This window comes from Tetrao urogallus (assembly GCF_951394365.1).
Source record: "Tetrao urogallus genome assembly, chromosome: 1".
Lineage (NCBI taxonomy): Eukaryota > Metazoa > Chordata > Aves > Galliformes > Phasianidae > Tetrao > Tetrao urogallus.
The window spans coordinates 58,412,415-58,436,496 of NC_136813.1; the positions used below are offsets into that span (position 1 = coordinate 58,412,415).

The window sequence follows — 24,082 nt, forward strand, 5'->3', positions numbered from 1 at the left end:
CGGGACATGGAGCAAGAAAAGAAGAGATATTTTCTGAATGGAAGTGCTGGCTTTATTTTGAAAGTGGTATTTGATCTTGTTGCTTTTTTTTCTCCTTGGCATAATTGATATCTCTAATGCGGTTTCCGTGTTCTGTATCAAGATTTATTTATCTAATTAATTCTGCCTTTTTGTGCATGTGAATTTGCTTAAATTTCTCATGGGACCTTTCCTTTCCTTGTGTTCCACCAACTGGCCTTTTCATGTTGCTATTTTTCCTAATTATCCCTGAAACAATACTGGAAAACAGTGAATTTCTTCTCAGGCAGGAAAACCTGAGAATCTTCTTGATCACAAGCAGCATAATAAATCCAGCCCTTATCATTGATTCATTACAGCTAAAACCTACCTTGTATTTCAGTAATTCCCAGGAATGCAAATTACATAAAAGAGGTGAGACAACCTAATGGCTTCTGTCAGTTCTTCTGCTTTCTTCCCATCTGCCTTGGCCAGTTAGTCCCACCCTCTCATTTGTACTGGGTCTAATGCTTTCCCCCTCTTATAGTTGCCTGATTTAACTCACTTTGGGGAACAGCTTTCCACCTAGAGAGTGGCTTGCTGTGTCTTCAGGCAAGCACAGAAGCTTGTATGCAACAATGCACTCCTTTGGTGATACACTGGAACAGGTTGCTCAAAGAGGTTGCAGATGCCCCATCCCTGGAGGCATTCAAGGTCAGACTGGATGTGGTTCTGGGCAGCCTGATCTGGTGGTTGGCGACCCTGCCCATGGCAGGGCAGTTGAAATTAGATGATCATTGTGGTCCTTTTCAACCCAGGCCATTCTATGATTCTATGATTCTATGATTTGAGATAGGCAACAGGAAAGAGGGCTGAAAAGTAGGGGCTCAAATTAGGGATGGAAGAGCAAGACACCATTTCAGATGAGCAACTGCATAAGCTCAGCTCTGTAGTCTGAGATAGAATTAGCAGTGAGAGAAGGAAATCTCAGTCAAAGATCTGTGATAATCAACAAACATATTACTGGATTTAATGAATTCAGTAGCAATGATGGGGAAAGGCTACAGACCTCTGGCTTGTCCACTTAATCTAAAGTCACAAGACTCGACTGCATCATGTGCACAGTGTCTGTCAGAAGGTTTTCAATGATGTCTGTCTTACCTTGCTGGTAATACAAGTATCTACTCTAGGCATTTGCTACATTATTAGGTTTCTTACGTTTGGGAGTAAATTATATTTGTGGATGAGATCCGAGCTCCAGCTCTTGTCTTCTAGAACTGTAACAGCACTGGTGCTCTTAAGACACAGACATTTACTGTGTTCTTTTTCTTACCTCCTTCATCTTCAAGTCACTCTGGGAAATAGTTTTTCAGCTGTTATTTAGGCTGTCAGAAAAGTCTGTCGTCATTAGGAATTTGTGTCATTGTAACTAGTACTATGACTGGAAGTGGCATTAATGAATAATGAACATGATAATCCTATTCTCCTGTGGTGTGACAGTCCCCCAGGTGAGCCTGAATTACAGCAGTGCTATTACTGAAGCATCAACCTTTGAAAAGAATAGGTTGGCAGGCTGTAATCTGTGAAGCACATCACCTCCTGTAGTGAGAAACCTAATTGGCCCAATTGTGAAAACCCATGTAGGAGACTTGCCCGAGCTTAATTTTGATCACAGAAGAAAAGCTTCTTTCCTAAGAGCAGGGGAATAAAGTGGCAATTGTGGGAGGAGGTGAGCTACAAATAAAACAATTTTCCAAATAAATTCACAATTGGAAGTACCTTTATGGCCTCTCACCTCACAACACAGGCAGCATTTAGTCGATCTCAAGTCATCTCAAGTGCAATGCAATGAGTTTTCTCATATTAGCTTTGCATTTAATATTAACCTACAGCCCTATTAAGCTGCCATCATGCAATTCCTGGCTGAGATTGTGCCACATGTGAAAAGTCGCTGTCTGTTTTGCACCCGTGACATAGTTTTTGTAAACATTTGTTCCTAGAGCTTCATCTTCAGTGTACAGAAAAAAAGTACAGCAATTTTCTTTAAGCCTCTACTAAGTTCTGAGGTTGGAGACATAGGGAAATCAAACCAGTGAAAAGCTCCACGAAGTAAACTTTATTTTTGAGAATGTACTGCCAGCCTACGACTGGCATGTGTCTGTCTTTTCTAGATATGTTTGTTTGAACCTGCATGTGGCAAAGCCTTTTGAAAGGTCTCACTTCTTGGAGAAAAAGGCTTTGGGTAATAACAGTGCTTCTCAATTTACATTGATGAGGGTAATTGTCTGGAAAAAAGTCACAGAGAGACTTGCTGTAGAGCAGAATGCTTGGAGAGATTGAAGGCTGTGCAATGGAAAAACTATTTAGGATGAACAAAGGGAGTCTGTTAGATATAACTTATATTTGCTACCAAAGTGATTTAGAAAACAAAAATCCAAATATTTTCTAAAGTTTCATATCTACTCAGTCTAAATTGAGAGGATGAGGCACCTCAAAAGGCATCTGGTAGTAGAAGTGATTTATGTTATCTGAACAGTCACACCTTTTGTCTGAAAGCAGGTAAGGACTAACAGAGTCATGAAGAAACCAGGTATCTGACAGAACTATGACCTGGGACCCAGTGAAACTCATAGAAATGTTTCACAGGAATATTGAAAACAGCTGGTGAAGTTCTAGCTTCTAGATTATTCTGAGGGTTGACATCATTTTCTATATCTGCTGCATGTCTCATGGTATCACATAGGTGACAGCATCCCAGCCAGGTCTGATTCAGCACACAGAGTGCCTGGGTACTTGAAGTATCTGAGTTAAGTGGGTGCATGGCTGCAGCTAGTGTGGCTACATCAGTTCCATGTCCAGGGGCTGTCCCTGGCACAGTTTCTTCAGCAAACTTACTTGCACAGGACTGAGAACGAATGTGCTATGTGTCCACTGAAGGACAAGAGGTTATCCAATGCTGGTACATTTTTTGCAATAAAATACACACACCTCTTCTCAAAGAAGGTGGCATGTGAGGATTTAGCAGCCCAACCTTTCACTAGTTTGGCATTTTTGAGTATTTTCATATTTCTGTGACACGACTGAAGGTAGCTGCTCTTTGTTTAATAGCACATGCAAAAGTCCCTCATTCTAAGTGTTATTTTGTTCTCCCTTTTACTGAAATACATCTGGCCTTTCGTTTGGATTGTTAGACCTGCATAGCTCAATCTTCACTGTTTAGTGACTGATTTCATGTTTCCCTTGTAAGTAATCATATTATAAAATTGTGTACATGGACCAAGAGCAAACATGTTCCAGTAACAACAGGTGTAGAGAAGTTTGCACAGCAATATAGCAGCAAGATCTAAACTGTTCCTTGAATAACTGCTAAAATAGAAAGTTATAGATAATGAATAGTTTTCCAGATAAGGCATATTGCTGTTAAAAATGGAGATGTAATGATGAGATGGATCAGTGTTTTTTTTTTAAAGTGCTGCCCTATCTATCAACAAAATTCTCTGTATATAATTGAAGTATGCTGCTTTTCTTTCTTGACATAGATAGCCTTAGTAAACTCACAGCTCCAGCAATCACCCACCACTCAGGAAAATTAGCATTTGAATTTACAGCAGCTCTCCATTTGGCTGTCTCGGCTGCATTTTTGAAAATAAATTCAATTTATAGTTTGTTTATGTGTTTATTGCATTCTCAGTAAGCAACAGAAGGCTTGAGGAAGAATATAAATCTGTTCAACTGTTTGAAAGGGTAGATAATAGCAGGACAAGAGGAAATGGTTTTAAGTTGAGGGAGGGAAGATTTAGGTTGGATGTCAGGGGGAAGTTCTTTACAGAGAGAGTGGTGAGGTGCTGGAACAGGCTGCCCAGAGAGGCTGTGGATGCCCCGTCCCTGGAGGTGTGCAAGGCCAGATTGGGCCCTGGGCAGCCTGGTCTAGTGTTAAATGTGGAGGTTGGTAGCCCTGCATGTGGCAGGGGGGTTGGAGATTCATGGTCCTTGAGGTCCCTTCCAACCCCAGCCATTCTGTGATTCTGTGTACTTCTTTTATCTATCTGAAACACATGGAAGTCAACTGAAGTCAGAAGTACCCCAGCTGAGTTGGAAGCACATTCTGCCACTACTGCTGTGTAATAAATATTGCTTCCGTCAATAAGTGAGCTTCTTAATTCCAGAGACCACTCACTGAAGTGGTTGCTGGCAGGCATGAATAAGAACCTGGCTGACAACCTCCGACTTTCATGCAGCTCCTTGAATGGAGAAATGCTCACCATGAGGAAGGAACACAAAGTCAATCCTAACTACCGTAGATACATTTTACCATGCACTTTTGTATGTGTTCTCTTATAGCTGCATGGTGAAACTGAAAGATCAGCTTACTTTTGGGGTTGGTTGGTTGGTTTGGGGATAGTAAATCATCAAATAAGTTACTTATGTGTGAAATGAAAAGCCACCTGGAGGTCAATTTCCAGTACATTTATCGTGAACTCAGGCAGTGTGGAAATACCTGGCTAAGCCCACTAATTATTTGACTGACTGCTATGACCTGAAAAATAAGATAGGAATATCAGACAATAATGACTTAATTTGGACTTTAAACACTGCTGCTTTTTCAGTCAGGTTGTGTAGTACGTTCCTGCCTCAGACCCATGAATCTGCAGTGGTAACAGCTCTCTGCCAGAAGCCAGAGAGAGCCGCACCCTCATTGATCTTATGAGTTTCGCAGCAAGACCTTTAGATGGCTGAATACAAGGCATGTTCTGTCATGCTCAAGAGCCGAGGGATAGCAGAGGTTGAGAGGTGATGCAGTGGTTTCTCAGGGTTTCAGCCTTGCTACTGCAGGATGGAGCTGGCTGCAGGCAACGTGCAGCAGGTTCTCGACATCAGCCAGTGCAATCAGCCTCAGGCATTTCTGCATGCCCTTTTCTTCCCCATGCCAAGGATTCAGATCACAATACCTGCGATCACTTCATACCACCTGTGATTACAAACCATGATCTTGAGTGAACAAAAGAATAAAATGGTTTATCAGAAAGCATTCAGAAGGTGTGATTTTTTTTAGCCTTCTGCTTTTAAGTAAGCTGTACTTTTTTGCTGATTTACTGAAAACTCCTACATCCAAATGTTAATATTGCTTTGATCTGTATACTTAATATTATGGACTTCCATGGTTGTAATTTCTTATTTGCCCAATATACATCTTCCTGAGAAAATCACCAGTGGCATGTCCCCTATTGACACTGTTGAATTTATACCATTTTTTTGGCATTACATATGCAAAAGATTTTTTTTTTTTTTCCCATGGTGATATGTTACAGGGTCTAGGTATGGAAAAACAGTACTTAGGTAATTCAGATAAGCGTTTTGTACATGCTCTTAACACTCAGGCTAGAGCCATGCCAAGGACATACATAGCTGCTGAAGTACTTTCAAGCCCTTTGCGTTGACCTGCAATGAATTGTGGACTTGAGAGCCTGAAGCTTTTAATGGGAAAACACCTGTTGAGGCACTAACAGGTCATGTATCTATTGGCTGTTGGTAAGGGAGTGGTCAAGTGCTAAGTCATTTAAAGTCCTGTTGGTAAAGGATTAATAACAATTCAAACAAAGTTGGCTGGCTAATAAGGACAGTGCAGTGTTTGTGCTGTAGTTGTGGCACAGGGCTAAGCTTTGCTGGGCTGTGCCATGCTGTGCCATGCTGTGCCATGCTGTGCCATGCTGTGCCATGCTGTGCCATGCTGTGCCAACACTGAAAATGAGGGACAGGCTGAGAGGCACAGCCCTTCTGGAGGTGCTAGTTCTAGGAGTCTGAGTTGCATAACAAAGCCAGCTGTGGATTTGTTGTGGCATTGTACACTGTGTTCACACACTAGGTATGAACTTTTTATAATGCCTTTATCAGTGCATGTGAATTGCTGACACTCTAGAGACTGATGTGAACAGAAGCACTGCTTTTTGCTGTGCTCCTTACAGATACTGCTACTGTTTTATTAAATGAGTTAATTTAAAATAAATCTGTGCTGAATCTAATAACTCTTAACAAATGAGCTGGTTTTCTTAATTCTAAACTTGTTTGTCAACTCAGCATTAAGAGTTTCTGCTTTTTTTCCTTTTACTCTATGATTGGCAGTCAACCACATAAATATGAATTTACAGCAGGCAAAAAAGTCATCTAAAATACTAGAAAAAATAGTAAAATGTTCTATTTAATTATATTGAAAACATTTCTTATTCTGTTTTTCTCTTCTCAGTTAGTAGCCTCCATCGTGTTTATCAGCTTTGGCGTGGTAGCAGCATTCTGTTGTGCAATAGTTGATGGAGTGTTTGCAGCACGGCATATAGTAAGTATAGTGATTTTCTGTCATCTTTCATTTTTGATGACTTATGTTCTTTCTAGCAGGAAAACATTTTGTTTTGGCTTGTATCTAGCAGCATATTATTTCTTGATAATTCTCTTTGTTGGAGAAATATCTTTTGGCAAAAAATCAACAGAAAAGCCCATCATGCCAGTGTCTAGAGATGGTACCAACTATTTATTCATCACTGAGAGGTCCAAACACTGAGGTGCTGTAAAATGATGTAATGATAGATGCGATAAAATGCATGCCTGTTTGCAAATGGAAGATGCTTCAACCACCACCAGCTTCTGGTTCCTTTTGCACATAGGATTTGTGAGCATGGTCAGAATTTGGAAAGCACCAAATGGTAATGAGAACCAAAGTATCCTTGGAAGTCTTAGTATGAAAGTAAATTGGGGCAGCACGAAAGGAATATTCTGTTGGAGTACAGGCAGCAGAGGATGTGGCAGGCTTTTGTTGGAGATGCACCTACTGAGTTGCAAACGATCCAAACTTCATCATCTGCCTGCCATCAAAGGTTGGGTCCTTTACCTCAGAGTGACTAGTATTTCCAGTATGTCTTCCAAACCCAGTCCCTCTTCTTTGTAATCATGTTTCATGCTAAACAAACCGTGTAAGATTCTGACATGACCTGTTTTTGCTTGGATGGCCATTCTACTGGATGACTCCTGGTATAACTTTGTCTCTGATTAGGACAGAAATGTAAACCCACTTTTCATGGGAGGTACTTAGAAGAAGAACAGAGCAGATTCCTATTCAGAGTTTCTGCTGACAAAAGTCCAGTTGTTATGCCCCAGAAAACCTTTTCCATTTATTCAAATATTGGCTCTAACTCCTAATTTCCCAAGAATCAGACTTATTTTTATTCTGCTGTGATGTGGTCATTAGAAGATGTTTGGATTGTGTTTGTACAGTAAGGGAAACTCCAAGAACTTGGTGTTTTTTGAAGAAAAAAAACCTAAAAAACCGTGAATCTCATGCTTCCTGAGGGGATCACTCCTTCGATCACTGTTGGCTCATAATGCTATAGGTTAGCTCAGACTCTTAACAGGGTAAGATAAGCTCCTATTCAGCATCACTTTGCCATCTTTAGTGACTTGTTTGGGTTTACTTGTATTTCTACCAGATTTTGTGTGGTAGCTTCTTAATCTTCCCTGCCCACTAAGTAGGGTTTTCAGAAGTACATACCATTCTTAACTCAAACATAACTTAACTGGTAGTCAGTCTTGTATATAGGATAGCACACGATCTACACTGAGAGCAAAGGGAAAGCCATGTTAACAGTTCTGCCTGCCACCAGCCTGAGAGTCAGGGTGGTATGGCGAGCCCTGCGTTCTCCTTGCCATATGCTGACAATTTGCTGACACTGTGGCCAATCATCTCTTATCACAGTGATGCCATTATGTAGCCACAACCACACATTGCCGAGGTTACACGTGCTTTCACCTTCTTGGTGGTGAGTTCTTGTGTCGGAGGCCAGTGAATCTCAAACAGAGATGAACATCAACTCTTTTCATTTTTTTAGGCACTCTTTTAGTCAGTTTTCACCCTTCTGGCCTTAAGTTTCTTTCAAAAATCTTACTTAACTATTCTAGAAATAGCACTGGTTCCTAACTAAATGAAGCATTTGTATCATATTTGAATATTATCATGTCCTTGTATCTGAAGAAACAGAGCCTCTATCTAGTGGTTGTATTTGTCTCCTCTTCATTGGTGCATCAATAGCTGCATGGCATCTCTTTCTTTTATGTCATGCTCTTGATTTGTCATTGTGGACTAAAAGTGATTCAGTTCACTGCAGTGCTTTCCAGGGAGAGTATGGACTAGAGAGTCATCACAGCGGAGCATGAAGGCACAAGATTATCCCACTGGCGTGACAAGAACGCATTTTGCAGTCCTAGAAGTAGTTCTGCATCTGGTTAAGTCAGTGAGTGGGCAGTTATGTCATCTGTGAGGGGCTGGAGACTAGAATGGGCTGCTCACCACCCAGGAATTCCTCAGTGTGTTGGATATGTACAATCCAATGACAAGGAGCTGATGGAGTCATAGCATGACATGCTTCATAGAAATCTATTTCCATCTGTTTACATTTATTTCCAAACGTTTACATTTGATCTGTCTCTGCTGATCTCCTTCACGTTTTATAGAATGAAGAAATAACTAGTAGTACCATTTAGCTGGAAAACTAATTTGTGTGTCAATATCCTTCTCATTTCATCTTGTTCTGCTCCTCTGTCTAATAAGCTTAATAGGATCCCATGAAACAACTATACATATCACTTCATTTTTCTGACTAATAGACCAAGAGAAATCTGTTAGGATGTTGGTGTAGATACCCTCACAGTCTGATCTGTAGAAAGACGGGGCTTTTTTAAGAGAAGGTATGTCATGCAGGCTATGGAGTCATTGCTGCTACATTGCCTTCCCTCTGCTTTGCAGCTCCTTTTCTTCAGGAAGAGCACTTGCAACTCACTAGGTTCTGCCACAGGCTGGTACCAGCAGTTTTCAGAACTGTCTTGTGCTAGCTTCTTTGGCCATTGCCTTTGGTGTAGTTGATGGAAAATGAAAATAAAATGTCCCCCGTTGAAGGAAAGGAAAGGACAAACTGTGGGCATGTCAGAGCAGGTGCCTGGGCCTACATTAAAACCAAGAAGTATTCACAAGGAGAACATATGCAGTGTTCACTTTTCTGTCTCCAGTACTGGGGTGCTGATACCAGTACTCCAAGTTCCTTTTTCCTGGGGGAAGAAGTGCTAGCTGAAGCCAGGCTGGCTTCAGACATCAACGAGTACAACATCCTCCTTCACATCAATTTGGAATAAGAACTGTCTGCTGTTTATCACTTTATTTTTAACTTCATGTGAGTTACGAGGGATGCTAAGACAACAAATAATGATATTACAGCTTTTTCTCAGTGTGTGCCTGCTGTCAAATGGAGACTATTACTGTTGCGTGTCTTTTTTGCTTCTCTTGTAACAGTGTGCATGGAATAAGAAAATGTTTTTTTCCATTTCATTTATTTTCTTTTCAAGAGGGCATAAAATTGATAAAAATTCTTCCTGGAAAGGAATATATTTCAGAAAAGAGATGTTTAAATTATTTAAGACTCAGATGAAAACACTTTGCTTAATAGAAAGATCTGGAGCACAGCACTTACAAAATTTAAAAATGGAAGGAAAAGTAGCTCAATTTTTAAAGCAGTAGCTTATTTAAAAAGAGTAATGCAGATGCAATTCACTATATAATTTCACCTTTCAACTGCATTTTTACCCTTAAAAAAAAAAAAAAAGAGGCAAATGGAGAAAATCAAAATTAGAATTAATGTACAGTGATGTTATTTTAGAAAAATATGGTAATTACAGGACTCCATTATCTTTGATAGTGCTTGCTTGAGACATTTTGTTATTGTGCAACAGCTAATATGGATGACTCAGCAACTTCTTGTAACCAGGAGACCCCATCTCCCACCTCACATGAACCTTCTTTGCTGTATCCACTGCCTTCTACAGTGACTGCAAGCCTTGACAGCTGCTACACGATCCTTAACTTTGCTGTTATCCCCTCAGGCAGATACTAAAATAGCCAACAGCAAGAAATTAAGAAGTGAGGAAATTGCCTCCAAGAGCTTCCTGAGGAAGTCAGGTAGATGAAGAGAAGGGTAGCAAAGCCATGGGCAAGCAAGTTGTAGAGACAAATGCTTTTTTTTTTTTAAACACACTCAGTTGGAAATCAGGGAATATCAATACTGACATGTCTAAGCTTTATTTTTCCTGAAGCATGAGATAAAAAGAAACTCTTGTGTGCCTGAGAGCTCTAGAAGAAACGAGGGACTTAGGAAGGATAAGTCCTCTCTGCTTGACTATTAAAAGCTGCTTTTTGATCTTGCTCAGTGGAATTTGTAGACCACATCGTGATAGATGTATTCAGGGAGATTCACTAAAAACAGCAGCAGAGATGAAGACCTCAAGATACCACCACCAAGAAAAACATATATACCTGTGACACTGCGACTTGGAACTGTTGTCATTATCTTTTCTCTAGACACTTTGATTTTATCTTCTGAATATCAGTTTTTCAGGTAGTTCAGTATAGTATATAGTATCTATATATAGGATTATAGTTCTCCTCTCAGAATCACAGAATTGTAGGGCTGGAAGGGACCTCTAGAGATCATCTAGTTCAACCCCCCTGCCAAAGCAGGCTGCGTACAGCAGACTGCAGAGGTAGGCATCCAGGTGGGTCTTGAACATCACCAGAGGAGGAGACTTCACAACCTATCTGCTCCCGTCACCCTTTATTGTCAAGAAGTTCTTACACACATTTGTGTGGAACTTCCTAGGCTTCAGTTTGTGGCCATTTCCCCTTGTCCTGTCTTCACACGCCGCTGAAAAGAGTCTGCCCTCTTCCCTTTCCCACACCTTAGATATTTATAGACACTGATCAGATTCCCTCTGAGTCTTCTCATGGCTGAACAGACCCAGGTTGGTCAACCTTTCCTCATAAGAGAGATGCTCCAGGCCCTGTATCATCTTTGTGGCCTTCCACTGGACTCTTTCTGGGAGATCCCTGTCTTTTTTGTACCTGGGAGCCCAGAACTGGATGCAGTACTCCAGGTGAGGCCTCACCAGGGCAGAGTAGAGGGGGGGGATCACCTCCCTTTACCTTCTGGCCATGCTTTTTTTTGAAGCACGCCAGGATGCCATTGGCCTTCTTGGCAACTAGGGCACACTGCTGGCTTATGGCCAACCTGTTGTCCACCAGGTCACCCAGGTCCCTCTCTGCAGAGCTCCTCTCCAGCAGGTCACCTGTACTGGTGCATGCGGTTATTCCTCCTGAGGTGTAAGACTCTATACTTGCTTTTGTTAAACCTCATCAGGTTCCTCTCTGACCAACTCTCCAGCCCGTCCAGGTCTTGGTGAATGGCAGCACATATGGCTTCTGGTATGTCAGCCATTCCTCCAAGCTTCATATCATCAGCAAGTGTTTTCTCCTAAAATATGTCTTCATCCTGTACTGATACATCTTGTCCTGCAGCCCTCTCATCATCTAGTAGCCCTCTATTGGTTCGTAACTGCAATTTGTGCATGTGTTATTTTTTAAACTGGGCAGGGAATAGAATTGGACGCCATACTTGATGTGGCCTTACGAGCATCTCTCCAACATTTCCTCCAGCCTACCAGTGATGTTTTTGCTAATGCAGTCTAACACACAGTTGGCCATAAATGCTGTGAGGTCTCCCTTGCCAACATATGTCCAATTTGTCTGCAAACACCCCAGGGACTGTTTTGCCAAACTGCTATGTAGCCAGCCTGAACTGTTGCTTGGGTTTATTCCAGCTCTTATGTGGGATATTACACTGATAGAATGTCGTCAAGGATTATAGCTTTAGGTTCAGCTGTGTTTAAAGGTGCATTAGATTTATCTTCTAAATTTCTGTCATCAACAGAAAGAAGAAAAGATGCTTAGATGCTCCAGCTTGCATTTCATTACCATTTTTGGCTTTAAGTCTGAACTGGGACAAATTTTTTCTGTTTATAAAGCTTCAATCTTTGATAATGACCCTTATGTACCTATAGTTAGTATTTGCTACATTCTCTTAGCTGAAGTTCTGGTTTAATGTGGTTTATATTTAGGCATGAACTGCTTTAATAGGAAGTGATTTTCAATAGCGTGATTTTTTTTTTTTCCCCGAAAGTCTGATTTTTATGTGGTGCAATGAAGAGACAGCATAAACTGACAGCTTGAAATTGCTGCACATATGCACTGTCCTGTTCCCTTGTTATTGGAGCTAGATTCTTCTGCCAAAGAGAACTGTAAGGTCTAATAAAAACCTTGAACAATGACTGTATTGCTGAGGCGTCTTAGAAGTACTTCCAAGGTATTCCTCAGAAATAGTAATTATTTCAGGGGCATTGTGCAGCAACGGAAGGTGATGATAGAGCCTCCTACTAGGATACAAGCGTACTTCTAAAGATATTTGTCAAGATTTTACTAAAAAGCAGTACAGAAAAAAAGTGGCTCACCCTTTCCAAAGGCTGGTGAAGGGCACAATCTGTGAATAGAGATGCTGCTCCCTCAGCTGCTGACCTTTAATTAAGAGTGAGGAGAGGTGGACCCAAGGTCCCTCCTTCCAGTAGCTTACCTGAGTTCCCTGCGTTAGCCACTCCTTCTCACCTGGTGCTCAATCATTGGTTCAGCCCATAACTTAGCAGTTCCCATACAGGCCTTCTAACATCAGCCTCCATATTTCTTATCTGAGTGGGTTGGGACACATCTATGAAAGAACGTTTAGGAAGCGTAATGGACAGTGACTCCTCAAAAGATGGTAAATTTCTTATGACAAATTGGCTCCGTAATCAGATGCACATCAGGTCAGTTATTATAGGTAGTCAATAATGTAGTACAACTTACTTAATTGGCAGAAATTTGAGGAATCACTTTGATAAGGCACCATGTTAGAAGTGAAGCCTGAAGTGGGCTTGTAGGGAAATCAAGTGATAGTAAAGAAAAACATATTGGCATGTTGTTTTGTGATTCCAGGACTCTTTTTTTATAGAGAGAAACTAGAATTGATTCAAGAATTTTCTTAAATCTCCACAAACAAGAAACTGAGAAAGCTTTGGAAAGTGAAAAGTTGGGAAAACTAGTCCAGAGAGAAGATCAGTGGGATTTGGTGAACTTTGCTGGAAAACACAAAAGTTTGAGGGTTTTTTTCTTTTTTTTTTGCTGTTGTTGTTAGCAGTGTTTGTTTTTGCTTGTTTGTTTTTGTTTTTAGATCCAGGGCCTTTTTTGTTCTTGCTTCAGGTTTCCTTGGATCACAGCAACGAAGTGATAGAGGATTAAGATAACATGCATAGGCTTTTCATAATGCAGGATATAGAATTCTGTTAACCATTGTAGAGCCTGTGTAATGAAAGTGTGCTATGTGTGATGAAAGTGGCTTGGAAATAATATATTGTATTTACACATTATAAGTAATCTTGTCTGGCTGAAGTATTTTGATGTGACTGCATGTATACAGAAGAGGTACTCCAAGGTGCCTCAGGCATGACGTCACTCATTTCAAGCAAAAGTTCAAATTCCCATCTTGACTAGAAGCCAAGCTAGCATGAGTCTTTGATTTACAACAGCAGATTCTTACAAACTGTTCTCAACACTTCAAATATGCTCGAATTGGAACAGAAAAAGAGACGCAGACTCCAGTTTTGGGCTCCCTTCTTGCACTTTTTCTGACTTGGTCTACGTACCAGTTTTACATTTATTATAGGTATCGTTCTTTTCCAGTGAAGTTATCAAAACTCACGCAGTTATTTGAGGAATAGGTGTATAAAGGAGAGTGCTGTAGAAAGGCAGAGTTGCTCTTCTGCCATGAAATCTACAATGCACATCAAACCAGATAGTGCTAAAATTCCCCTTGGATTCTCCTCTCCTTCTTCAAAGTGTCATGCTTTTCACTTCACTATCACACTTACTACCTTTCATCTGGCTTCTTCCCCTTAACAGGGGTTAGTTAAATTGAAGCATATCATGATAGCACTCAGCCCTGAATCTGCACTTGAACCAGGGGAGGCTAAAATACATAACCCTAACATAAGATCTTTAGTAAAGTGATTTAAGTGCAGCTGAGATCAGTTGACTGCTGAAGCATATCAGCTGAGTAACTACATATAGATTTAAGGGTTTAGAAATTAAACTGGAGATATGTCTTCTCCTTATGGGTGTTAATGCAAAATACTATTTAGTAAGAGTGACATTCTGTTAACTTACTTTCTAGGAAGCTTAGAGACCTAAGGATGGGAAAATGGAGTCTTTTTTCTGAGTGAGGCTAATGTAAATTAGCTGCTGTACTAAGTAATAGCAATATGGCAGCCCCCATCTAGTGGAGAAAAATCTACGTTATACAACTGCAGCCCCTGCAAAAAGGAGTGTTCAGCTGGGTGTGGATTTTACTTCCTTCAGCTTGTTCAAAGGATGTAGATCAGGCTTACTTTGCATTGTAACTCTTCTGGCTGAAATACTACAAATACCAAATACAGCGCTTTTTCCTTTTTCCTTGGTGTATTGGCTGCCCTTTTGGGCTCAGGCAGTTTTGATCCCTCTGGCTGGAATTTGTTGGCTGTCTCACGTTGTGGCTCAGCGTGAGCTGCCTGGAACTGCTGAGCTCCAGCTGTGGGGTTTGGACACATACATATTGCTACTGGCCAACATGCTCTCTCTGGCTTCTACACTACAGCCACCGCATAACTAGATAAGGGAGACGAGTGTTGCTTTTTTTTTTTTTTTTTTTTTTCTTCCCCTCACAGAAAGCATGTCTAAAATAGTGTTGTGTGGGATTTTACGCCTTTGGACTGAGTCACCATGGCCATGAAGGACAATGCGTGACAGTGAGACTAGATAGCCTGGCTGCTCCCTTCAGGTGCAGCAAGGTAGGCTATATATTGCCAAGCATTAAATGGAGCTGGTGATTTCTGCTTCAAATCCAGGAGCCCAGGCAGGGGTGCCCACACAGCAAATTGCTCATTTCTTGCTGCTTCCTAAGTCTTTGGACAGAGCAGACAGATGCTGTGTATGTTCTTTCAAAAATTGATGGCACCATCTGGTGGTTGTACAGGCAATGGCCAAGAAAGTCTGTCCTTTTCCCATCTTTAAAGTATTTTGTGCAGATTGCAGAAACTTGGTCAAGAATTGCAACATGAGTGCCCAGCAGCTTTACCAAAAAGTTCTGTATTTCACTGCAGTGTGGCTTCATAAATCCATGATTGGTTTGTAAAACAATTTACCTTTGTGCCCCAGAGCCTTTCACATTTCAACCCATGCTCTGCCAATCTTTTAAAAGTCGTCTATTGTTCTGAAGAAGTCTGTTGGCCTTTCATTTAAGAAAAAATAAACATCTGTATTTCATGTCTAAATAAAGTTGTTACCTTGAAAACTGGTGGTAGAATTTTCAACTTGAAGAATAACTAATTTCTTAAGTCAGTTAGCTTCTCTGGAGAATACAAAATGCATTTTATATTCTCTGCTACATGAAGCCAAATTACAGCTAATCACTTTTAATTCGATTTCCATCCTGTGTGACTCATTACTATAATAACATTGTGCAGCATATAATATGAAGGTGTTTTTTGTTGTTTTTTCTTTAGTTCAGTGAGCTTTAATCATTTCTAACTGAAAACAAGCACTAGTCCAGTAATAATGATTAGGTTATTGGTCCACCAAGGTGAAACGGGTTTTGTTGATAAAATTCTTCAATAAAAAGTGCATAAGTTTATATTCTGTGCATTTTGAAGTCAGTAGCCAACTATCACACAGTATTTACTAGTATTAGACCTTACATCTGACACTGAGATGGGAAGCACAGACTGTGTTCCTACAGCGCCAATTAATTACAGGAGGGAATTTATTTTTTTAATGGATTTAATCTAAAGATTGGAGACCCTTGCATCCAGACTAAGTCATTCTTCCAAGATTTTTCTTTTGTACTGCAAGACTCTGTGACCACACTTGTATAATTGTTACTTATGTTCATGCATCCAAATGTGATTGAATGTACTTTAAGCCAAAGGATGAATACTCTTCTTTGCACACCACAATCCAGATGGTAGAGCTCCTTGTGCTGGATAGACCTCTAGCCTAATTTGAAGAGGTATCTACAGATGTCATTATGTCAGATGTCAGATGCTTTCAGCCATTTTAGGCCACTGAAACTCTGCATTGCTGTCTGCTCTGACATGCTTTCGACAAGCAAAATCACCTTTTTTTCAGGTAAAGATCTCCCCCACAGCAACCACAGTTACATCAGTGCTCAGAAGCTCTTTCCTGGGTCGAAGAAGGGTTTTGGGAATGCCTTTTTATCTCATGAATACTTTCAGTTGACATGGAAAGAATAGTGAAAAAACATCTTAGCTCTAGGCTACAACCACTAGAAAAGTGAAAAGCAGCAGGTATAAGGAGGAATTAAGCATAAATTTAGTAAATGGAAAGTCCTCTACTAGGGAGATGTACCTAACAGAGCTAACACAGTCTGTGAATTAGTGAACACTAGTGCCCACTTGCAAGGGGAAATTCACCTATAATTGTGGGTATTTTGTAAGGTATTAGTGTCCATGTCTGCTCTGTTGCTATGGAATAAACTCAAGCGTCATATCTTTCTCTGGTGATCAGCAGCTGCTTTCTCTCTGACCACCACTGCAATCTCTCTTGAATATAAATCTCCACATAAAGGTAACAGTGGGCTGTATGGGCGTTAGTAGTGTGGATGGAACAATTTGGATTCAGGACTGAAAATGAGTCCTGGGATTTTACTTGGCAGTATATGTATAGCCTATATGACTACTGCTAGATTAGTGAATCTAGCTCTTGTGTTTCTCTCTGCTCCACAACAAACATTATTAGCCTGGAAGGAGTTGGTCTTGGCATAATCAAAGGTTACCTAATAGTAGAGGGCTCTTTAGTCTTGCAGAAAAGCACAGGTACAGTGAGATGAAGTCAGTGCTAAACAAATTGAAACCATGAAGTGGACTCAGATTTGATGACAGTGAACTGTAGGATCATCTTTGTCAAGGTTATGGATGGTTCTCCATCACTGACATCTTCAAATCTCACATTACTTTTAACGTAACCTCATGAAATATATCCAGAAGTTATGAACTTAACACAGAAGTCTTGAGGTGAAATTATTTAGCTTTGTTATTCAGAGGGTCATTCTAGAGCAGGCTATCAAAAGAAGGGCTCTGTGAACTGCTTTTATGGTCAGGTTAAATCTTATTGCCAGAATGTGTTCCCCACTGGAAGTTGTTTCAGATTCACATATTGAAAATGTAGAAAACAGTTGGTCAGAATTCTTAATGCAGATTTTCTGGAATTGAAATCTGTGAAGGAAATACAATCTTTAACATGACCATAACCGAAAGATTCTCTCTACTAAAAACACCATTCCTCAGCTATCAAGTAACACACATGACAACCCCATGATGAATCTTTTGATGCGTCTAAGGGCTTGTAAGCAAAACTGTCATCTAGCTAATATTTTCTAGTCTAGAAGAAACAGAATTTATGCTGTATAAGGGGGTGCAGGTAGGCTTCAGGGTATTTTTCTAAATAATATGTAGTCTGATGCTTCTTTTACTCTATTTTTTGGCCAGTTAAGTTCCATACGTGCAGCCTGAATATACTGATATTACAGAAGACCTGTTAGGCTACTTTAATTTGATTGCCAGATATTTTTCAGTAAGAAAAGTAATTGGAGACCCTTTCATGGAGAGCTTCTTCCAGTTTGCGGAGCCTCTCATATTAGAAGGGGCAAAGCCTTCTGATTGTATAGTTTCTTTTTCTTTTGTTTTTTACGTAAAGTTTCTTCCAGATTTAGCTAAGTCTAATATTCTTCCCTGCTCTAAAAGGGAAAAGGGTTGGCAATGTGTCAACCAAACACAAATATTTGAACCATTATGCAGCACACATGTTATGTTTGGATGCCAAAGAGTGAATCTCTTGTCAACGGCAAAGAAAATGAGATTCTTGGTTTCTTTCCTAGTAGCATCTCTCTAGATTTATCATGGGCACTCCATTTTTGCAACCTCTGGGACAGGGACAAGGAGAAAGCTGTCCTAGGCCTCCTGGATCTTCTTCACAACAGTAGAGGATCAAAGCCTTCACAGTTGAGGCAAAGAAGGATTAGTTGAAACCCCAGAGACACTGCCTTGCTCCACTGGCTTCCTTGTTGAGATCTAACAGCCCACATTGAGATCCCTCTTTAATTTCATTAGTTTAGTCATTTGAGCTGCAGTTAAATGCAGAATTGTTTGAGCTTTGAGGTAAGAATTACTTGAAAGTGCAGTAAAGGACCTCTTACTACAATTGTAATAATGAGGGAGAAAGTCTGCTCTTTTACTTAAAATCTGAAGTTTCCATTTGGAGAAAATATTAAGAGAATAACACACAGTTGAGTATATGGAAGCAAGTGTCATTTCTGTTAAATTACACGATCCTGTCTCACAGTGAGCACAATGTCAGTATGCACCATGGTAGAATTTGTAGTGCACTGGGATAATAGCATATCTGGCACTTCTAAATCCTTTGGCCTCAAAAATAAATCATTTTCTTTTAGGGTTTTTTTTCAGTGGAATTCGATGCAAACTACACTGACTGCTTTAGAGATATGGAGGGAGACTGTGCACATTCTGCACAAATAATTGTCCTGTAACCATGGAGGGGATGTGAGCAGGATTTAGTCTGTATGTGAAATGGCACTGCTGTTGTAGTTTCCTTAGATCATAGTCTTCTGCATCTGTGCTCTCTGTGTCTCATAGACATTCAAGATCATCTAGTTCCAACCCCTGTGCTATAGGCAGGGACATCTCCCTCTAGACCAGGTTGCTCAAAGCCCCATCCAGGCTGGACTCAAATGCTTCCAGGAACCTCTTCCCTTCTGAAATGAGTTCAAGCATATGAAGGTGGGGAAAATCAGGATATGCATGTAACATTTCACTAATTGTTTAGATCATCTTGATTTTGGAACTTCTGTCTTTCTATTCCTTCTGGAGGTTTCAGCTCATGGTCATTCAACCTTTTATATTCTGGGGCCTCATCTTCCAATCTCCTCCATTTGAATAGACCTTTTCAACCTAGCCCCTCCATGTGCTGTGATGAGTGCCAAGTGGGGTGACTTCCTCTAGAGACATGAAAGCTAGTTTGATGATGAATTGCTGGGCATAAACAGCTACTTTGTGTATTTTCTGCTCAATACCCATAAAATATAAAAAAAATCAGATAGAATTAGTGCATTACTCGGATTATAGTGGGGTTATTTAGAGGTCCCTATCAGAGGTGTGTCATGCTCTGAAAATTAAATGTAACAGTGTTTCTGCTGCAACATTGAAACCTCAAGCATCTTATTTGAATATATACATATTCAATATATACACTGCTCAACTAGTGCATTTCACACAGGCTCTTCCTTCTCTTTAAGATAAAAAAAATTCCACAAGAGCATGATAAATGTGAGAAACCTGCATTTCAGTCAGCAAGTCATTTAGTATTTCAGGTGTTCAGCTTAGCATTTTGCAAGATAACTTATAGTAGCATTCTCAAAGACTTATATGTTTCGTATGTATTTTACAAGTCTTAAGGCAAAGAGGAGAAGAGTTGTTTCATACATTTGAACTACATTACCACAAACAAGACAAACAGTTTTTGTATTCTTGTGAAAAAGTTAATAACTCAAGTGATGCAACATCATTTTAATCAAGACAGCAATCAGTTCACGCTACAAACCTTATAATTGAGGTAATGTAATCAATGTAAGTAATCAGCTATAATAAGCAATTAAGTATCTAACTGTATCAAGCAATAACTAGAATTGTAGCCTTTAATAATATCAGTAATTGCATCATTAGAAACTTAGGTTTACCAGTAGCTTTTACACAAATTTTTCACTATGTAAGATAGCTACTGTAAGTACCATTGGAAGGTCCACACCTCATCCTGAGAGACATTAGAGAATGAAACATAACTAAAGAAAAACAAGTCTTATTCTAGTGTCAGGCTTGGATTTAACACAGGTGTGATGCACTAAGGGAGGAGTAGTCTTTTTCCTTGGTGTCTTGTGTGGCGCTGGCTCTCCATTACAGCCAAAGCCACCACCTCTGATGACATACCATTTGCAGCACAACAGCCCTCAGGTGAGCAGCATCTCTCAGCAGCCCTGCTCACACCTCTGTGCTGCCTGCCACCACCTATGCCTGCAGCAGCTGAAGGTTCCAGCCTGCTGAGCCTCCATGGAGATGTGCAGGAGTAGCAACTCTTGCTTCTTTAAATTGTTGTCCATGTGCTTGTGAAGACTGATGGACTTATCCTCTCATATTCATGCCAGGCAAAGTATAGCCAAAAGTCATTGGAAAAAAAAAAAACCCAAAAACTATTTGGAGAGGACTTAACCTTTCCTAACAGAATTTTATTCATATGGAACAGGCCTGTCTGTGCACATCATGTACCAACGGGTCAGCTCCTGCATCTGGAGGCCTTTTCCTTGGTTGTAGATGTAGTACTAGTCCTGAAATATTTCCCAAATAAAGTGGATAGAGGCAACCACTACAAAACAAAGTGGAACAAAAAGGACACCAAGGAAGTGCAAAATGAGATAGATCCATACATGTGTGTTTTCATCCTTGAGAGTATGTAGGTATTCTGTGTTCTTGCTGATTTGAAGGAACTGAATGTGAACATCTAGTGCTCCTGAACATTAAGAGAAAAGAATTCTGTAGGATCAAGTCTTTCAAATTAAATAGAATTCCTGAAAAGAGCTCCTGAAAAGCACAACGTGAAAGAAATCTGGTTTGTGAGAGTTAAGAAATATTTTAGCCATACTGCCTGTTTTTCTTATTCTCAGTGCTGGAGTTGGATTATTTCTGAACAGCAGATGAGACAGGGGAAGTCCCTAGACCGGAGCTTTGCATTTCTGTGAGAAGGTCAGTTCCCAAGTTACGTTCACAGGGCACAGAAATTGGGCTGTGAGAGTCCAGAAATAGCTTGTTCTTTCTCTTTTTGTGCTCAACCTTCCAAATCCAACTATGCACTGTGTACTCCGTGGCAGCCCAGGACTTTCTATGCTGTTAGTCAAAGCGGTGCTCTCGAGAACAAAACAGAGAAGAAAAAGTAGGAAGCAAACACTAGTATCACATGGGAGGTAAATGCAGAAATTAGAAGATTTAGAGTCACACTTGACAAGCTAAAACTAGACTGGCATTTGGATTCAAAAGCTGATGATGAGCTTGGTGGCAATGAGATAAGTGCTGTTATTATCTCTAGAAAAGACTTGTATGTTGCATAGTCAAAATGTGAAACAGGTAGGAAGTATCAGTAGACTTCATGTAACTTAATATACTTTCCCAACTTACTTAACTTACTTCCTTTCATAAAGCGGAGAAACAAAAGAAGATGCTTTTCCAGCTGCTGTCTTTCAGACATCTCTCAATAGAGTTAAAGGCTTTATTTTCTAGCATCTGGATTTCCTTTCCAGGGCTGTCATTTTTTAGAACTTGGGGTGTCGTACAATCACAGCATTCCAGATTGCTGTCAGCCACATGCTCACAGCCAATTTATTATGTATTTTGGTATTTGTAGTGAATGCAAGAGAGAGGGAGGTGCCACTGCTAGTTAAGTACTTAGTATGCTGGTACTGCAGTCACGAAGTCAGGAGCATGCCTGCTCAAGCCAGTGTATCAAAGGCCTGGAGCCACAACCTAGCACTCCTGTAAGATCAGTCCTGAAACAGAAGGGGAAGAGAAGCCTGCATTGCCCAGTGGTGATGACAGGCAGCCCCAGCACACTGACCCTTCCAAAAAGTCTCCTTTCCCTGTGCTCCATCCTGCCCAGTGACTCTTGCTGTTGGGCTCATATCTCTCCCCAGGTGCTCTCTGAAATACAGAAGTTATGAAAATAATGCCATTATTACATAAATTCCAGAGCAGCATATGAGGAATACTGTTTTAATAACATTGTGTACCAAAGTTCAACTTCTCACAAATTAAAGGTAGGGCATTCTGTGGTCTATCAGGAGATTAAAGATTCTCTACCAAGCACGAGAGAAAATATAGATCTGTAAGAAGCTAACTGGTTTGTAGTGGTTATTGTAATTAGTTTGTTTTCCATCAGCTGATATGCATTCAGTATTTCAAACGGGAGAGTGTAGAGAGGGAGAAGGATATTATTTCTGCTCTTTTCTTAAAATAGTGAAGTTATGAAAGATAAATTGGTTTCTGAAAACCTCTTCTACTCCAGAAATTGTGAACTGAAAGCTGAATTGCATGGTTAGCCACCAGTGAGTAAATGTTGAAAGCAACATTAAAAAAAAACAAAACAACTTGCTTCTGATTTCAGGAGGTATAATTGTGTGCTTCATGTGGGAGTTGCAAGTCTCAGGGGCACAAAGTAGTTTTTTTTTTTTTTTTCTTATGTACAGAACTTTCTTGCTGTGGTGTTGAGGATGCTAATGCATACCTTATTCTTAAATGTTCCTATTAAGGAACTTCATGTCACAGCCTATATGGAAGGTGTTCATAACATGTTAAAAATATGTGAAAATTCTTCTGGGAATGCATTGAAGGTCTGAGAAACAGTTCTTAACCAGAGAGATACAGAAAGACAAAAGATCTGTAACATTACCTCTCATTACTTGTACAGGATGGCAGCTAATCTACTGCAGTTCAGATTCCAAGACCGTAATACACTCCGTTTGCTTTCGCAGACTGCTATTATGATGGCACCCTGTTTAATGAGATTCTTTGAAGGCTCTTTGGTCTGTATGCTCCCATGTGCTGCCTCATGCCTTCAGCTACAGAGTCAGTGAGAGGCAGATACCTATGCTTCATAGAATCAGTAAGGTTGGAAAAGGCCACGAAGACCACCTGGTCCAACCACCAAGCCATTATCACCATGCCCACTAAACCATGTCACCTTTTCATCTGTCTCTCTAGAAAAGCATAAAAGCTGGTTGCCAAGAATACCTCTTTGTTCATACCTGCATGTCTGCTTTCATAAAGTTCACAGAGAGCCTGATCTTGAAAGGAGTGATAATCTCTGGAACACTGAGCTGCTGGCACAAGGCTGAGCTGGCGCTGAAGAATTGTGCTTCAGTTTGCTTTTAGGATTAAACTTGAAAAATCTTGGCAACTCATCAGATATTCGCTGCCATCTATGCTGTAGATTAAAAAAGACTTACAAAAATGTAATAGAGAAAAACAAGTAGAAAATAAAACACTTCAAGTTAATGAGCCACTAAAAACATTAGTCTGATTTTAGACTGCTCAGTTTTATTTTTATTAATCTTTCTGTTGTGCCTGGATCCGTTTTCTGGTCCCCGTGGCAACTGGTGTGGAAAAGCTCAAGTCATTACTGTTACATCTCTTAGAGTGACAAACGGAGTGGCAATGTCCAAATTGCTTATTGGGAATGGTTGTTGGCCCACGCTATTTCAAACCAGGCACCAAGGTTATTTTGGAAGACTGACAGCTTGCCCAAGCCAAAGCTATCACAGGCACAATTCTAACAACCTAATGGGCTGGATAATCAAGTTTCAGGCCTGGGAATGATTCCTGGCATTCTTTAATGTACACTTCTATTGATGTAGCCAGGGAAGCTAACATGAAATAAATACTGCAATTGGAAAAAAATAGCCCTCACTATATAATTATTTCAGTAAGTTATTAAGCAAATTATGTTTCATGTCTGTAAAGTGTGGCACAGATTTCAGTCAATACCATTTACGCGTCTCCATTTTCAGAAAGCAGCATATAGGTAAAGGAGGTGGAATTTTCCCTGTGTTATCCAAAATACATGCTCTCCAAGGAAACAAAAACAGGAGTAGAAATATGTACTTTCCATACCTCAGTTAAAAGCTACACAAAACCATCCTCCAAAGACATAAGGTCAAATTCATCAAAGATATTATTCAGAGTACTCTCCTTCTTCTCCTTACGCAAGTGATGTATTGCAGTGCTCTCACTATCAAGGAAATGTATTGCTTTTTTTTAATTGGTATATGCAGCCAGCAAAACTAAAACCCTCTATATTTGGGCTGAATCTTATCTTACGTGGTGTGAAGCCTTTCCTCTTACTTGTCTGTTCATCATTCACAGATTCTAGTACACATGCATTCAAAATATGGAAATAAAAACCATGTAGAAAGATCAGGGAGAGCTATTTTCATCCGTAGGGTTCTATTCTGAGGAATTCTGATTTGCC

At 40.2% G+C, this 24,082-nt stretch overlaps 1 protein-coding gene across 1 annotated transcript in view; it reads left to right on the forward strand.

Moving 5' to 3' along the window:
* Window positions 1-24,082, forward strand: part of TMEM255B (transmembrane protein 255B) — a gene marked incomplete at both ends in the record, with an annotated part of 67,449 nt that overhangs the window by 22,851 nt on the left and 20,516 nt on the right. The window contains one exon of the mRNA XM_079539333.1: window positions 6,239-6,328. Within this exon, the coding sequence (XP_079395459.1) occupies window positions 6,239-6,328 (90 nt within the window). The remainder of the gene's footprint in view (window positions 1-6,238; window positions 6,329-24,082) is intronic.